The 18,413-nt window shown below is 33.2% G+C and overlaps 2 protein-coding genes across 2 annotated transcripts; one reads left to right on the top strand and one right to left on the bottom strand.

Annotated features, from left to right (window-relative positions):
• Positions 1 to 303: 303 nt before the first annotated feature.
• Positions 304 to 14,711, bottom strand: LOC105801118 (heat shock protein 90-5, chloroplastic). The gene is made up of 9 exons (XM_052623620.1): positions 14,502 to 14,711; positions 13,973 to 14,065; positions 13,712 to 13,789; positions 13,366 to 13,620; positions 12,907 to 13,009; positions 12,637 to 12,811; positions 12,443 to 12,548; positions 1,150 to 1,359; positions 304 to 645 (listed from the first exon to the last, which is right to left on the bottom strand). The coding sequence occupies exons 1-9, from the start codon at positions 14,709 to 14,711 to the stop codon at positions 304 to 306; spliced, it is 1,572 nt and encodes a 523-aa protein (XP_052479580.1).
• A 2,315-nt stretch (positions 14,712 to 17,026) lies between these two features.
• Positions 17,027 to 17,578, top strand: LOC128034777 (uncharacterized). The gene has a single exon (XM_052623619.1). The coding sequence runs from the start codon at positions 17,027 to 17,029 to the stop codon at positions 17,576 to 17,578; it is 552 nt and encodes a 183-aa protein (XP_052479579.1).
• Positions 17,579 to 18,413: the final 835 nt, after the last annotated feature.

The following is an 18,413-nucleotide window of genomic DNA, read 5'->3' as shown; positions in this document are numbered from 1 at the left end:
ACGCATAAATTGGCACACTTTGTTAACAACAAAAGCAACATCAAGCCGAGTAATGGCAATATACTAAAGAGAACCAACAATGCTACGATAATAAGAATCATTCTTAATTGGACTCCCACATTGAGCTGACAAGTTGCAAGTAGTAACCATAGAAGTAAGAGAGGCTTTTGAACACTCCATGTTACATTTTGTTAGCAAGTCCATAACATACTTCCTTTGGTTTAAAACTAAACCAGACGAGCTATAAGAAACCTCAATGACAATAAAGTAATACAATTTCCCTAAATCTTTCAACGAGAACTGCTAATCCAAGGACTTAACAAAAACATCCACTTTAGCTGATTGATTTCTAATGACAATGATGCCATCCACATACACAAGTACATACAAGATCAATACACCAAAAAATTTGATAAACAATGAAACATCAGCTTTAGAGAGAACAAAGCTAGTGTTTTTTAAATACTCTTTGAGTTTGTGAAACCAAACTATAAGAGCCTGTTTGAGGCCATATAGAGCCTTCTTTAACTTGAAAACCAAAGATTGACTATCATCATGAGTCTCAAAATTGGGAGGTTGACTTATATAGATTTCTTCATGAAGATCACCATTTAGAAAAGCATTGTTGATATCGACTTGCCTAAGCTGTCATCCATAGATGACTGCAAGAGTGAGTATAACCCTGATAATAGTAGGCTTGACTACAGGGCTAAACATTTCTTGGAAATCAATTCCAGCCTCTTGAGGATATCCTTTAACCACCAACTTGCCATTGTATTTGGAAATGGTGCCATCGAAATTTTTCTTGAGCTTGAAGATCCACTTACACCCAACTACTCTTCTGTTGGAGGGTAATAGAACATGCTTCCGAGTGTTGTTCTACAAAAGAGCATCATGCTCCTGTTGGGTAGCCTTAGTCCATTCAAGACTAGTAAAGGCTTTTTCAATGGTTCGTGGTTCCTAACCAAACAACCCAGCTGATAAGACTTTTGGTTTGAAAATTCCATTTTTGGATTGGGTGGCCATGGGATGAAAATTAGATATAAGATGATAATCAAATGAAATAGTCCCAACTTCCTTACCAGGGTCCAAAACATCAGTTTTAGATCTAAAAGCATCAGGTGGCTATGTAGCAAATTTTAAGGAAACAGATTCAATTCTGGAACAATCAATATCAAGTTCCACATAAGGCTCATTCTTTGTAGATGATAGTAAAGAAGTGTCACGAGTAGATAAGGGATGAGTTGTTTTAGAAGAAATAGAGCCTTGAGGTTGAGAAACAAGAATAGGAATAGATGCTTGCTGAGAAGGCTGAGAAGATGACCCTTGATCACAACTTGAGTGTTGAGAAAATGAAACCTATTTTGAAGCAAATGGAAAACAAGTTTCATCAAATATCACATGTTTGGAAATAAAAATTCTGCCTGATTCATCAAGGCACTTATAGCCTTTGTAAATAGCACTATGACCAAGGAAGACACAAGGCTTAGACCAGAATTGAAGCTTGTTTTTTTATAAGGCCTTAGACAAGGATTGCAGCAACACTCAAAAGTCCTTATATGCAAATACTCAGGTTTGGCATTGTAGAGTAGCTCATGTGGTGTAACACCCAAAAAATTTACATACACTAGATCCTATCATTGTTGGTTAAGAGCTTAGTAAAATCTTTAGAGAACCAAGGTTCAAATCCCACCTTTTTCACTTTTCCCTTTTATTTTTTCTGCACTTAAGGAACCAAGGTTAAAATAGCTTATGTATTATTTGTGGTAAAATATGGCCATAGAGTGCACATTAGCTCAATGGCCAAGCTTCATCATTCCCATCCCCTTGAGTGGAGGTTCAAGTCACATTGGTTTTAGTTCCTTTTCTTGATTTCGACCAAAAAGGATTAATTACCAAACAACCCTTATTTTTTTCCAAAGTCCAACTAATAAACCACTTCCTAGCACAATTAGGATTTCCTATTTGATTCTAACCCAAATTGGAATCCATATTCTCCCTATTTCTTTTTAGTTTTCTCTACAACCCCTCTTTTGCAAAATTCTCTCAAAGTTCTTGCTAGAAATTTAGTTTTTGAATCTTAACTTTGCAATCAAGTCCAAATCGAATCGTTTATCATTAATCATTGAGTTTCACGCCAACAACTTCTAAATTTCTATCAAGATCGGTAAAATTTTCTCGTTTCCTAATAGCTAAATCTCATCAATTCTGGAAAATCATTATTTCTGTTAGATCTTTCATCCGTTACAAATATTTTATGATCTTATTAAAAAACCCACTAAATCTTGAAATATGTCATTTATTATTGTGTTTTATCAATAGAAAGACTCGTTTAGATAATTTGGATCATACTTAGAAGTGAGGACCATCATATAAGACCCCAAAAGTTAGCTTTATGTTATTTTATGAAAAATCTAGTTAAAATTTAAAATTGCCTAGTCGCACACGACCTACCACAAAGGAGTGTGGCCAGCCTGTGTGGATCACACGGCCATGTCCCCCTTGAAACCTTAAAACTCGACTTCTTACATGGCCTGAGTCTTCCCACACGGCCTACCCACACGACCATATGGCCTCTACGTTTTATTTTTCCTCCACACGACGTATTGCACATGGTCTAGAGCATTCCACACATTCTAGTCACACGACTACGTGGCCCTGAAACTCAAAATTATAGTTTTGACATATTCTTTATTTTTTTTACAAATCAATCCCTGATAAAGTTTTTAATGGCATTTAGAGAACTAGATTATGCAATTAGGTCCTAAATTAGGAATAGAACAACGAGATATATGGATGATTGAATTTATTAATTGAATTGCTCTTGATTGATTGCCTAAATAGTGAATAATGTTACATGTATTTTATGAATACCCGATTGAATGATCTGAATGCCTAAATTGTTGGCAAAATTGGATGCTTAATGTATTCATGATTTTCATTGATTGGTTATGAGATAAAAAGGAAATAATATATTGATTGAATGTCTTGGAATGTATTTATATTGCATTTGCATGGGTTGGGTTGATATGATTGAAGGAAGAACCGACAATATATCTGCATTTAATCATTCATTGTGTACTCATAGTTACAGCAGATTCCAAATGCAATGGTCTCGTTGTGTACCAATAGTTACAACAGATCCTAACTATGACGTTTTCACTATAATGCCCCAAAATTTTGGATTTTTTAGTGTGTTTGGTTGTCAAATAATATTTTTTGTTGTGTTGGTTAAGTGCTTTGGATGTTTACTTTAGGTACCAAGTTCAAATTTCGTTATATGCAAGTGTGGAGTATTTTTGGTTTAGGCTCTTGTTAGAGATTCAGTTTATGTTACTAAAAGTTTGATGGATGAATTTGGATTAAAGTAAATCTTTTAAGTATTTTATTTTATTTTGACCAAATCCTTAATTTTGCTCCTTGTTCAACCACTCAACTTTTCCCCATCTGCACGTTCCTTCTATTTTTCCAAGTCTGTCAATTTTGATTCTCTTTTCATTTTGGCTTTTTGATTACAAAGTTCTCCCTTTTTGCTCTCACGTTTACTATTACCCATTCCTTTGGTTGCATTTTGTTTCTTGTGTTTCCTTTATTCTTTGCACTATTTTTCTTCTTTTGGAATTCTTTTATTGCTTCAACAAGTTGTTGGATTCATGTGGATTGGGTTAAAGCAATCAATTGCGTAAGTTCATCGTGATATTACTGGCGTTGCTCGTTTCTGCTCGTTTTTCTTCAAGTTGTATTTTAACAATTAGTTTCGCTCTATGTTTTAATAAGTGTTCGATTGACTTTCCTTTTTAGACGAAAGAGGTGGAAATCAAGATCATTCGAAGGCATGACCGTCACGTTGTTGTTGTTTTGTGAAGGGTAAGTATTAATTACTCATGTAAGGTTTGAAATTTCGGTTTAAGAATGCGCTCTTGGGTGGGTTTTCTTGTGATTAATTAGTGTGATTTGGCGAACGATTGTAGGTTTTGTGTTTTTTAGGAGAGTGGTTAATCATATTAACGATTAGGTGTATGAAAACACCCCAAAAGCTCAATTGGAATTCGATTAAAACATGAAACAAAGGTTATTTTCAAAATTGCCCAACGCCACACGGCCGTGTGCACCACACAACCATGTGGTTTTATAAATATAAGGAACATGAATGCCATTTCTAGGTTACAAAATTCTATGTCCAGGGAGAAGAGAATAGGACGTGATATTAACAATTAGTACACAAGCACAATTTCCCATAACCAACTGACCAATACCTGTATATGCAATAGCACCTTTAAGATTGGAAAGGTCATTAGTCACATAGTTTGTAGCCCTGGAATCAGGATACCAAACTTGATCATCAAATTTGTTGGAAACTGAAGAAAATTCTGGGAAGATGATCCTCCTTGAGGATGATAACATTGGTGAAACTTGACATTAAATGGAGAAGGAAGCCAATCTTGTTAACCATAAGCCACATTGTAACAATCCAGTTTAGACCCTAGTCGGACAGTGGTTTTGAGACCATGAATCTGAGTCAGAAAAATATTTTAAAATTACTTTTGGTGTTTACAATATGTGAATTAATATGTGTGAAAATTTCGTGTGAAAATTTTATCGGTTGTGTGCTCAATTTGATCAAAGGACTTAATTGCATAAAATTGAAAAGTAGCATGCTATAAGTTAAAGTGCTTATTTGCTTTAGTTAATTAAAGGTGAGGTCCATATTTTGTAATTTGACCATTGAATAATTTATTGGACAAAGATGGACAACCATTAAGTGTTTTATTTATGTTTTATTAATGGATATTTTGGTAATTAAATAAATAATGATTAATTAAATAAACAAAACAAAAAAATAGCCATGCATTCTCATCTTTTTTGCCAAAAGTTGAAGCAAAAAGAAACCATGGTTGCTTAAATATTTCGGCACCTTTAAATCTTGATTTAGGTATGTTCTTTGCTCGGTTTTTGATATTTTTATGTTTTTGAGATTGTTGCTTCGTATTCTAGCTAACCTATGCCCTAATTTTTAGAATTTATGATGAATTTTTTATTTTCCATTGATGATAGCTTGATTTTTTTGTTATTTGATGATGAAAAATAAATAATTGTTGATAGATTAATATGTTTAATTAAATGATTTTTGATAAAAATGTGTATTAAGGATTAAATTGTGAAAATTTGTAAATTGAAGGGTCAAATTGTGAAATAAATTGAATAAATGGGCTGCTAAGGACCTAAGGTAAATTCGGCCTAACATGGGTTTGTGGAAATTTTGAGTAATTTGTATTATTTTGAAATAGGGACTAAATTGTAAAAATGTGAAATGTTAGGGGCTAAAATGAAAAATGCCCAAATTAATTATTTTTGGATAGAATTGAATGAATATGTTATTAAACATGTCAAATTTGAATCAAATTCAATCAAGAAAAGAGGAGATTGGATTTGGATCGGGGAAAAATAAATTTTTTTTGAATAGTCGTATGGTTCGTTCTTGTCCATACGAGGTAAGTTTATAAGTGAATAAATGTCGTTAAATATGTCGAATGAAATTACTATGTTTATATGTATTCATGCCGAATTGATATAAGCATGGGAGAATTAAATACGAGCTTGAATCGATCAAATTACGACGTCCGAAAGTCCTGTACGAACCATAGGAATAGTTAGGATACATATGTCATGACATAGGATTCTGATATGTGATTTCGTGTAAGACCACGTCTGGGACGTTGGCATCGATTTGAGATTTACGTGTAAGACCATGTCTGGGACATCGGCATCGTATACGATTTCGTGTAAGACCCTATCTGGGACAGTGGCATCGATATTTGATTATATGTAAGACCATGTCTGGGACGTTGGCATTGTAAGAGCTTCCGAGCTATCCGAGTATCCTTATTGATTCTAAACGGTTCAACGGGCAATATCGAGAAATGAATGACTATGTGAAAGTATATCTGATTCAGGTACGTACGAAGTCAAGAATGAAAGGTGAGTCTGTTTCAAATGATAATATGTAAAATACATGATAATGAATGAAATGAATGTATATAAATGAACATGGTGATACATATGCTCGTTATATGAAATTGTAATAAAATAAGCTTAATTATATTCAAGAGTTCGAATACCATGAAATTGTGGTCCTATGTTTCGAACATGGATTTATGAAACATGAAACATGGTTTCGATATGTTAGTTTGGTTTGAAAGATGATTAGATATTAGTTTGGTTTGAAAGATGATTATATAAATGTTATTGATAAGATTAAATTATTAAATATGTTATGTATATGTGAAAGAGTTAAATAAGCATGTTTTGATTTGTTGGTTATGTGTTTTGTATGACCAAATGTGATATATATTTGAATGAGGAGTATATATGGTTTGAACAAAGGAATTATGAAGCATGTGTAATATGACTTTGATGTATGGTAGTTAATTTGAATTTTAAATTGATAAATGAGATTGAAATGGTTGAATTTGAAAGCATGGTTTATATGTTCATTAATAAATAAGATAAGTGAAGTTACTTAATGTGGTTATAAGAATTTACGAGTATGATGAATGTATATGTGGTTGAGATTTGCTAAATTCGGCCTAGTCAAATTGAATTATAATATCATTGAGATGATTTATTTGCTTATGGCTTACTAAGCTTTCAAAGCTTACTCTATGTAATTTTCCTATGTTTATAGAGTTTCAGAGACTTGCTTGGGTTGGAAGTCATAGGAGACCTCATCACACTATCCGGTTATCGCTTCGGTAAATATAAGCTTTAAGTTTTTGGTTATGTGGCATGTATAGGCTAGTTTTGAGATGTTTGGTTTTGAAATTTGTATATATGTATATAGCCATGCGAAAATGGCTTGATCATGATACTAATGTTGGTATACATATTCAGCCATGTTATAAGCTTAATTTGGAGGTATGTTTCATGTTAAATATATTTGTGATGTTGGTTATATGATTCGGCAATGAGAAATGTTAATGATGATGTATAATCGGCCATGAAAGTAGCTCATTTTGGATGTATAATTTGTCTTGTGTAAAGGTTTGAAAGTGGTAAATGATGTGTTTTTGACATAATGCATATACTCACATAACTTAAGTTATGTATGTGTGATAGCTTCCATATTGATTATTAAAGTGCAGTTTATGATGGTAAAAATATGAACATATATTGTAATTTATTTGATGCTCATTTAGGTACGGTTATAAATGGTACAATTAGCTTTGATTCGAGTAGTGAAATTGGTAGTTATTATTTTGGTAAATGTGCATAATTTGGTAAAACCAAATTTTATACTTGACCATTATGTGAAGTTGTTAATGTCGTATATATATATTAATGTTTAATAAATCATGTGGTTTGGCTTGACTTAGTAAAATGTGAAGAAGTGCATAATTATAAATAGTGTTTTTGGAAAGTATTTAATTAAATAGATTTATATGAATAGATGTCTTAATATATGATTGGTATATGAAATGAACTATACTTGGTTTTAAGTTAAGTATTCAATTGCTATGATTCATTGGTTATAATGTTTGAATATTAATTTGGGTAGAGTATGAATTATAGTTATAGTATCGAAGCATGTTAGTTTGGTTTAAAATTATACTAGATGAATAGTATTGAATTGATTACATTTTTTTGGTACTTGAATTGAAATAAATGTCTGTTCTGAGTTGTATTTTGATCGGTAATGCCTCGTAACCCTAATTCGGCGACAGACACGGGTTAGGGGTGTTACACACCTATCCTTGCATATGTTGACCACAACAATGGCTAGAAGATTGACTCCCAAACTGATGAAAATTAACTTACATTTGTTTCCCTTGATCGAAACCACACACACCAGAAAAATTCGCATAAAACTGGTAGTAACACCTTTGAACAACATGACCAATCCTTCCAAAAAGTAGGCATTGAGGACAACCATGAGAGGACCTACCTCCTCTAAATCTTCCTCGATAATAGCTCATGCAACTTCAACTTGAATTCTTATAACCCGGACCTTAGTCCCTAGTAGATCCCTCATGAGATTCAGTGTTTTTGGATTGATTTTTTGAACCAGAATTCTTTTGAACCATATTAGCTTTCAATGGTATGGATGTTATAAACTCGAGTTGCCTTGTCTCACAATCAGTAAGCAGTTCAGCAAGAAGTTCAAGAGAAACTGAAGTACTTGAGGCCACTACTCTAACAAACTCATGCTCAATGGGTAAGGCTGCAAGAATAATGCTAACTTGTTCTTAATCTGTCACCAAATTGTTTTCTTTAGTCAAGACATCACACATTCTTTTAATTTTAAGCAAATATTCTTTGATGGACAACTACCATTTGTTTTGTGAGTACATGTGTTTAAGACTCGAAATTTTGACACTTGATCGAGTAGCATATCGCTTCTCAATAATAGACTATACTTCAAAACTTGTACTAGCATTAGTCAAATAGACAAGGAGATCATCACTCATCGTGGACAACAGCCATGAGGCCAACAATTTATCTTATTGGTTGTGCAAAAAGAACTCAGGATTCTCTACTAACTGACCTTCTTCATTAACTATGAACTATGAAACAGTGGTAGACCATTGAGTATATTCTTGAACACCATATCCTTCAAGAATGAGCATAACCCGATGTTCCTAAAGAAGATAATTAGTCTTATTGAGTTTGGTAGTATTGTGTTGGGGAAACTGCTGAATCTTCCTGACCACTCAGTTTGCAACAGTCTCCTCATCAACTCTTTTTTACGATGACTGATGTTGAAACTCTTTATTTCCAGTACGAACTTCTGGAGCCATGCAAACAAACTGTCTATTTAGCAAAAAAACTTAGCTCAAATATTATGTTTGAATATACAAAGAATACCAAGAATGCTAAGAAAATAAACTGAACTTGTATTTATTTAGTGTTCTGAGTAATGTATTTATACAACACATGATCATATAAACCGACTTACAACTGACTTAACTAATTCTAATTGCTACTAACAATTTTAACTAACAGTCTTTAGTATTCTTTAATAAATGGGAGGTCCCAGAGACAAACATATTGTTTATTCAAATAGGCTTTTTCTCACATATTTTGTTTATTGTAAGTTAATATTTTGTTAATTAATTGAATATGAAACAATAGTATTGTAAACCAACTAAGGCTAATGGGCTACTAAAGAGTTGGGCTTTGTTGAGCCCATTGATAGTGTTTGTCTCTTTTCTAAACCAACTAAGGCTAATGTTGGACCATCTAAAGGCGGGCCAAGTCTATCTCTGCAAGTTAAATCCAGTACTATTGATATGTTGGTATTTGATTCATTTTCAGTGAAGGTGTTTCTTTAGAGGAAAAATCTCGATTGATAACGGAAGATGTGGGGATTGGACAGGAGTAGGCCTTGAAGGAAGGCAATTTCTTTGAACCTTAACCTAGATTGTCACATGGTGATATCCTTCATTGATAATCATGACCCGAATGTTCATTTAGGGGTAATAAAGCTGTAATTTTTCCAATGGATTCTACGAAGGGTCTTGTAACACCCCTAACTCGTATCTATCTTTAGAACAGGGTTACGGAGTATTACCGAACAAATAGAATAGTAAACCATTCAATTCATACATCAATGCAATACATATTCTAATTTCATTCAAATACTTTCATAACGTCCCTTAATCAAGCCCTTGAGGCCCTAAAATACAATAAAAACAATTCAGGACTAAATCAAAAACATTTAGAAAGTTTAAGAAAAAGTTAGAAAAGTTTACATTGCAGGGGTCACACGGCTGAGACACACGTCCGTGTCTCAGGCTGTTAAGCATTCAAAATATGGACACACGGCTGTGTCCTAGCCTGTTACCATGCCCGTGTAACTCACTGACTTGGGTCACACGGCAAAGCCACACAACTAAGCCATACGCCCGTGTGTCAGGCAGTGTAACTCTCGAAATTGCCAAACACGCTTGTGTGTCAGGCCGTGTGCTAGACCGTGCAACTTTTGAAAAATAACTATTACCAACGTACAGGGGACACACGACCGTATCGTCTGGCTATGTGTCACACATGGCTGAGACAGATGCCCGTGTCTTAGGTTGTGTGGACAAGAAATAAGCCAAAATTAAGCCTTTTCTTTCACCCAATTTCAACAAGTACCAACACACCAAATGAACCTATGATCAATGCACCAAAACATGTCAAAAAATGCATAATAAGACCATTTCAATATACCATAAGCCCATTCAACCAGTATGCCATTTAGACACCTCATTCACAATCAAGCATTCATACTTACATTTGCATCAAAATGATCATGTTTCATCCAAAGAACCTTAACTAAATTCCCTATCAACACATAACCTATTTGACCACATTTCAACCATGCCAACACATGCCACTTTGGCCATTTAACCCATGCATTAATTTGGCAATAAAAACACCAACCACCAAGGTATCAAATGCCAAAAGCACACTAACCATATTACCATATGTACAAGCCAAATATAACAACTAGTTCATCAAACACAAGTCCACCTATACATGCCATTATAACCTTGATCAAGACATCAAAAACTACCGATATAATTACTGGATAGTGTGATAGATCTCCGACAAGCTTCCAACCTGACCGAGCTTCCGATAATATGTAAAGTAAAGGAAAATAACTATGTAAGTAATGAATGCTTAGTAAGCTCGTATGAATATTAAACAAAACATTTCATCATCATCATATATATATATGAAATTTATACGACAAATGTAAAGCTTTACCAATGCCACAAGATTTATCAAACTATAAAACTATCAAATCACATATACTTTCTATCATAACATAATAAGATCTTATAAGTTGTACTACATAATTATCAATCTTTTCTTAAAATGATGAATCATTCCACTTGCTTACTTTCTGTTTCATTTACTTAGCATAAGCTTAATTACATTATCAATTCACTAATTAGTATGATTATTCATGACACAGTAAATTCACCTTTAGCATAAGTAAATTTCTCACATATAGGTAAATCCTTTAATTCATCAATCATTTTATCTCATCACATTACATTTCAATTGTGAACTTACCATTTCATTACCTTTTCTCACCCGTTTCATTTGCATAACACAAGACATAAACATAAACATCAATCATAACCACAAGCTTGATACAAGCCAAATCGTTATCATCAATAGAAAAGTTAGTACATTTACACCCAACTCTTTTGGGATAAATTACATGATAAATCATTTCATAAGAAATTACATCTTTTCATTTGCATAGTACAAAGTATAAACACAAAAATTAATCATATGTGTTCCTATCATCCACAATCTCAATCGAAGAATTGAAACATTCAATTCAAGCTTACATATATGGCAATTCCATCAAAATCACTAAACACGTTACCTTACCAAGATTTACAGTAAGATGAATTCATCTATGTTCAGATCAATATTCAATAAATAACAAATATTTCAAATTCATTAAACAGATTACCTTACTAAAATTTTCTATTCGAAGAACGACTTAGGATAAGAGTACATCGTTAGATCAATCGAACACACTAGACAGAAGCTCATAAAAGCTAGTCTAACCAAAACACACCAGACAAAAGCTCATAAGAGCTGATCCAACCGAAACACACCAAGCAGAAGCTCATAAGATTTGATCCAATCGAAACACGCCAAATAGAAACTCATAAGAGTTGATCCAACAGAAACACGCCAAACAGAAGCTCATAAGAGTTGATCCAACCGAAACACGCCAAATAGATAGTATAACACGAGATGTCACAACAAATGCTGAACCTCGGTTTACTTGGGTAATATACAAATATCTCTCTCCAATACCATCTCCACTCCAAACCCCCATAACACACCTAATCACGATTGTACTCTATCCGCGTTCAATCCAAACAGAGCATCAAATTCAATATTATATCTCAAATTACCATTAATTATCAACAATTAAAAATAAATATATAAGTTGTACCATGTTAATCTACTTAAAAATTCATATTGATGTTAAATTCTAGCCGTACGAACTTACTTGGCCAAATCGCAGAAATGTCGAAGTATAGGGCCTTTTTGGTAATTTTCTATTCTTCTCGATTTTTCGCTTGATCTTGATCTAAGGCTCGGTTTGTTTGCCAGTAAAATGTTTTCTGGAAAATGATTTCTAGAAAATGATTTACTTTTTTGGAAAATGATTTACTTTTCTGGAAATGATTTACTTTTCTGGTGTTTGGATGAATCTGTGTAAAATATTTTCTGTTGTTTGGCAGATTTCCTGAAATTATTTTCCAAAAAAATTATTTTTACATATATTAATAAATTTATATTTTAAATTTTTTTACATATATTTCAATGATTTATTTATAAATAAAATTGGTAAGACATTTTCCCTAATGTAACTACACACTCAAACTACATCATCTTATATCAAGTTTAACTAACACGGTCTTACATTCAAGTCCTTGATAATTGGATGATCTAGATTAATCTCTAGTATCCTCCTTCCCCTCATGAACTCCAAACTTGCAGTATCTCCAAGGGCTTGTGCTTTCATCAACCTTCATTATGCATTTGAAAATACTAGTTGAAGAATAGGTTTCAAATATTTTTATGATTCATATTGAGAAGTAAAAGCAAACTGCTTACCTTTCCATGTTGGCTGACCATCCAAACTTGCCAGAAACAAGCACACAAGGTGAAGACGATAGATGCTTCAAAATTTGGACTTTGGCTACTTTGTCTCCAAGTTGTTGCTTTACCCAATCACAGAGAATATTGTATTCTTGTTTAGTTTCCCTCTCTTTTACCTCATCTTCATCACCTGTATGATGAAAAATTCCATCATATTCACTCCAAAGTAATCAGAAATTAAGAGCAAAAATAAGTAAATGAAAAGATGAAGACATAAACACCAACCAAGTTCTAAATCTTCCTTGATAATATCAACAAATTTCTTTTCTTTGTAGGTCTGTAGATTTTGGATGGCAACCTCATCGATAGGTTTTATTAAATAGAGAACCTATAAAACAAGAAGCTATATCAATTATCATGGAACATCAAAAGGAAAGAGACCATGTCCACTACAGGACAAAAGACAAACAAGGGTTTAGTAAAAACAAGAATATAAAGGTCACTTTCATCCTATCATTATAAGAAACAACAAATGTTATCTCTTTTCTATTCTTAAGCTAAGTCTTTCATGGTATTTCCAAATAGAAGACTGCCCAAACATGATTCAGGCAATTCACTATTAGATGACATCTATCAAATTTAATCAAATTATTGAATACTACAAATTTCATGTCCGGCAGCCTAAAGACCAAATGCCAAGTTTATTTAGAACCTTGTACATCCAATGCAAATCTACAAACATACCTCAATGTCTTTTTGAACCAATTTCTCCAAGAATAGAGCAGTCTTGGCACTTTTTAAGCTGTCAGTTGCTAAGTAATAAATTGCCTTTTGATTCTCACTCATATTTTCAACATAGGTATCCAAACTTGTCAATTCCTCTTTACTTTTTGATGTGTAAAACCTAAGCAAAGGAGCTATACGCTTGTGATTACCAGAGTCTTCAATGCAGCCCAACTTTAGAAACCTACCAAAGTTCTCCCATAATTTTTTGTAATCCTGTAATCAATTTTCATTATCAGCAAAGTTAATCAACAAAGTTCAAGTCAGAAATAATGATAAAACATACAATTCCCCTCATGCCATATACCTCATTATTTTTACTTTTAGAAATCTCTTGAATCATGTCAAATATTTTCCTAACAAGCCTCTTTCTCAGGATTCTCACCTAACACATAATAACCATAGAGTAGTAAATAACACAAGTAACAATAGTAATTAAATAGCTAGCTGCATTGCTCATAGCCCCTAAACTAAAAATAAGAATTGTACTTGGCAATAAATGAGCAAGCTTGTGGGTGTAAAATTTTTTTTGATATAACTACAGAAATGTATACAAAATTAATCTTACAATTCGACTCTCTTGAAGGATCTCTCGAAAAACATTTAGGGGAAGATCATCTGAGTCCACAACACCCTTCACAAAGCTCAAGTATCGTGAAAACTGAAAAAATATGTAAAGATCAAATACAAGTTAAAGTTTGATAACACAAGCTACAAACAGAGGATCAACTATTATCACAGCCCCCACTTCAAATTTTCAGGATTCAGTCAACTATTATCATAAAGCCAACTATTAGATTGTTTAAATTAGGGACACGATTAAACAGATTAGGGAAGAAGAAGAAGATTCTTCAACAGACAGATGCAAAATCCAAACAGATTCTTCAACAAAAAAAAGGAAGAAGAAGATTTGAGTGAGAACCAACATGCATTACAAATATGCCATTAGAAGAGAACCAACATAGCAAGTAAGACCCCCTAGCCTAAATCTTGGACATTGATAGATCTAGCAAACCTAAGACCAAAATCTATTATACAGAAGCATTTTGTTTGACACCTTTGCAACAAATTAACAAGATCTTTAATGTAAAACATACAGGAGCAAAAACAACAGAGAAATGAGGAGCAAAAATAACAGAGAAATTAACAAGAACCTGTTGATAACAAGCACACCTAAGAAGAAGAAGCACACCCAAGATGAGGAGGAGAGGCTGACGTTGATGGACGGAGAGGAAATGAGAAGGACTACTCTGTGATGAGGGTGAAGGAATGGAAAATGTCTTACAAAAATAAAATCTGTAAGACATTTTACGTAAAAAGGGAACATTTTCCCGTGTTTTTGAAAATAAAAAACAAGAAAATGAATTTCGGAGGTCAAACAAACACGGTAAAAGAAAGAAAATATTTTTCGAAAAATCAACTACTAGCAAACAAACAGACCCTAAATTAATAATTTCATTCAATTTATTAATTTAGATAGTAAAATAATTTATTTTATGAAATTTAGTCATTTTGTCATTTTCACAAAATTGCCCCTAATATTTTACTTTTATTTGATTTAGTCTCTGAGCCTAAAACATGCAATTTAACCGTTTTCATTGCAAATTCCTAATATTCGAATATTTTTAGCTTCCATTTTAGCCTTTTTTTGCAACAATTTCACACCAAGTCCTTGTATTTTTACTATTTCAACAATTTAATCCCTAATCAGAAAATTCATCAAAGATCACTTACTAAAATACTTATAAATAACAATTAATACTTCAAATTCATCCATTAACATCTAAAATCACAAATATTCATCAATGGAAACATTCAAAATCTTTAATAGTTTCAAAAACAAAGGTACGGGCTAGTTAGACCTAGTTGCAACGATTTCAAAAACATAAAAATTATTAAAAACAGACCTCAAAATCTCCCCCATGCATTGAAAATGGATTGGTCGAATCTCCTTTCTCCAAAAATGGAGTTCTTCCCGTCAAAGAAGAAGAACACAAAACAAAATTATGTTTTGTTTTTTTTCTTTTTCTCAATTAATACTTATTATTTAATTAAATAATATTAAAATATATCATATAAACTAACAAAAATAATCACTAACTGCCCACTCAAATATAATATGGTATATTTACCATATTAGAACATAAATTTACTTTTTCATTACTATTAAACACCTTTAGTTAGTAGAATTTAACTTTTACACTTTTTACGATTTAGTCCTTCTTAATTAATTAACTATCGAAAAATTAAAATTTCTTAACAAAACTTTAATACAACCTTGATGACACCCTGTAAATGTTTCGGTTTATGGAAACGAGGTCCCGATACCTCATTTTTTAAAACTATTTGACTTTATGGTCTTACCATTTAAACTTAATTAATCATTTATATAATATAAATTACCATATCAAAAACCTTTTTAAAACCATATTTGACTCGTAGATATTAAATAATAATATTTACAAACTTACTCGTCAAATTTATGGCCTTGAAACCACTATTTTTTACACCACCAAAAAACGGGCTGGTACAGGTCTAGTTGCTCAGAAATCTGGAGATTCTAAATGAGGGAGAAAAAGTTAAATTTCTAGTGTTATCAAGAATAAGGGTAACAAATTTAAGTGGAAAGCCTCGGCTCGACTACCTATTTCAAATGTGATGAGCATGATTGTGAAGGGCATCGATTCGAATGAGGGCTGCCATGAACCTGTCTAGGTACAAAATGATGTTGTGGAAAGAATTGAGGATCCTCACTCTTCCGCCTAAGGTCAGTTTCCTTTGTTCTTTTCTTTTACAGATTATGATAATACCAAATATCTTTGTATAGAATTTGCAAAATGGTGGGAGTCCCAAATTTGTTAGGGTGGGTAAATAGTATATTGTTGAACATGATGTTGATGTTGCCGTGCTTTTAAAAACTCGAATTAGTGGATCCAAAGTTGATTTAGTAATTAATAAAGTTGGTATTGATTATTCTCATAAATTTGAAGCTTGAGGGTTTGCTGGGGGATTATGGATCTGCTGGAAATCGAGTATCTAGATTCAGGTCCTGCTTAATGATCTTCAATATTTTCATTATCATATGGGTGTTCAGAAGGAGTCGCAGTCTTACTTAGTGAAGTTTGTCTATGCTTATCCTGATAAACAAAAGATGAAGTGTTTGTTTGAGTGTTTAACTTATATTTCTCGATTTGTCGAGGGCCCTTGGATTCTAGTGGGGGACTTCAATTCTATCACTTCTTCGAATGAAAAGAGAAGGGTTCAATCACTTCCTTTAGGGTGTAAATTATTTCAGAATTTTATTCGTAATAGTAGCTTACAGGACCTCGGTTTCAGAGGACCACAATTTACATGGAGTAGAGGGGCTATCTAGGAATGTTTGGATCGGGCCATTGGAAATAGTGATTGGTGTTGGATTTTCCCCGATGTGTTAATTTTCCATCTTCCTCAGTTGAAATCTAATCACAGGTCAATCCTTAATTTCGACAGTTTCTCCCAATGTTGATCGTCATTTAGGCCATTCAGATTCTTGGCCTCTTGGATTAATCATCCCACTTTTGATAATTTTATTATGGAAAAGTAGAGGGTTGGGCCTAATTTAGTAGGTAATATTGCTTCCTTGATGGAGGACTTCAAAAAGTTGAGCTCTGAGGTTTTTAGACACATTGGTAGGAGGAAAAGGCTTCTACCTCGACATATTGATAATGTCCAAGTTGCCTTAGACAGGAGATTCTCTAGTTTTCTTCTGAATCTAGAAATGGATTTGCAAATCGAGTATGAAAAGGCTCTAGATGAAGAAGAAAGTCTCTGCCGTCAGAAGGTGAGAGTGGATTGGCACAATTTTGGTGATCGTAACACTAAGTATTTCCATAATAAGGCAGTTTGTAAGCGGTCTTTTAACAAGATCTCAGCCTTGAAAGTGAAGGATTCTTGGTGTTTTAATGATGAGACTTTGAAGAAGGAAGCTATCATTTATTTTTCCTCTCTGTTTTCATTGGATGGTCAAGCCTATGTTTTGTTTCCGTTGCAAGGTTACTTTTCAAAGTTGGATCAATATTTTATAGATTCTTTAGCCATGGATGTTTATGATATGGAAATTTGTAATGCGCTCTCTAGTATAGGTTTGAAGGCCCCGGGGACAGATGGGCTTCATATCAGAATAAATGAGATATAGTTGGCTTGGATATTTGAAAATGGGTTCAAAGTGTGTTTTCAGGCCTCCCTCTGGATGAATTGATTAATAAGACGTTTTTTAGTCCTTATTCCGAAGGTTCGTACTCCAGAATCTATGTCTTAATTTAGGCCTATAAATCTCTGCAATGTAGTGTACAAAATTGTGACAAAGATTATAGTTAATCGGTTCAAACCTATTTTTCCTCAAAACCAAGTTAGTTTTGTAGCAGAAAGATAGATAACCGATAATATTATCATTACCCAAGAGATAATCCATTCTATGCGTATTAAGAAAGGTAAAAAGTGATGGATGGCTATTAAGGTTGATCTTGAGAAAGCCTATGACCGGATCTGTTGGGATTTCATCAAATGTACTCTTTTGGATGCGGGTATCTCACTGTTCTTTTCCAATGTAATCATAGAATGTGTTTCTACTGTATCAATGCAAATTTTGTGGAATGGTATTCCCTCTGATATATTATGTCCAATAAGATGTATTCGACAAGGATGTTCACTTTCTCCGTATCTTTTTGTGTTGAGTATGGAGAGATTGAGACACCTTATTCATAAAGAAGTTGATGATAAAAAATGGAAACCTTTCTCTCTTGGCAAAAATAGATCGCTGGTGTCTCATTTGTTCTTCATTGATGACCTCTTTTTATTTGCGAAGACGAATGTTGATCGGGCTTTTATAATCTGAGATGTTCTCAGTCTCTTCGATGCTGCCTCGGGACACAAAGTAAATGGCACAAAGGCAAATATTTTTTCTTAAAGAATATTAATGAAAACATATCCGCTGAAATTTGTAATATTTTGGGGTTTAGTATGACTGATAA

Source organism: Gossypium raimondii, chromosome 11 (assembly GCF_025698545.1).
Source record: "Gossypium raimondii isolate GPD5lz chromosome 11, ASM2569854v1, whole genome shotgun sequence".
Classification (NCBI taxonomy): domain Eukaryota; kingdom Viridiplantae; phylum Streptophyta; class Magnoliopsida; order Malvales; family Malvaceae; genus Gossypium; species Gossypium raimondii.
This window is presented reverse-complemented; position numbering and strand designations above follow the sequence as displayed.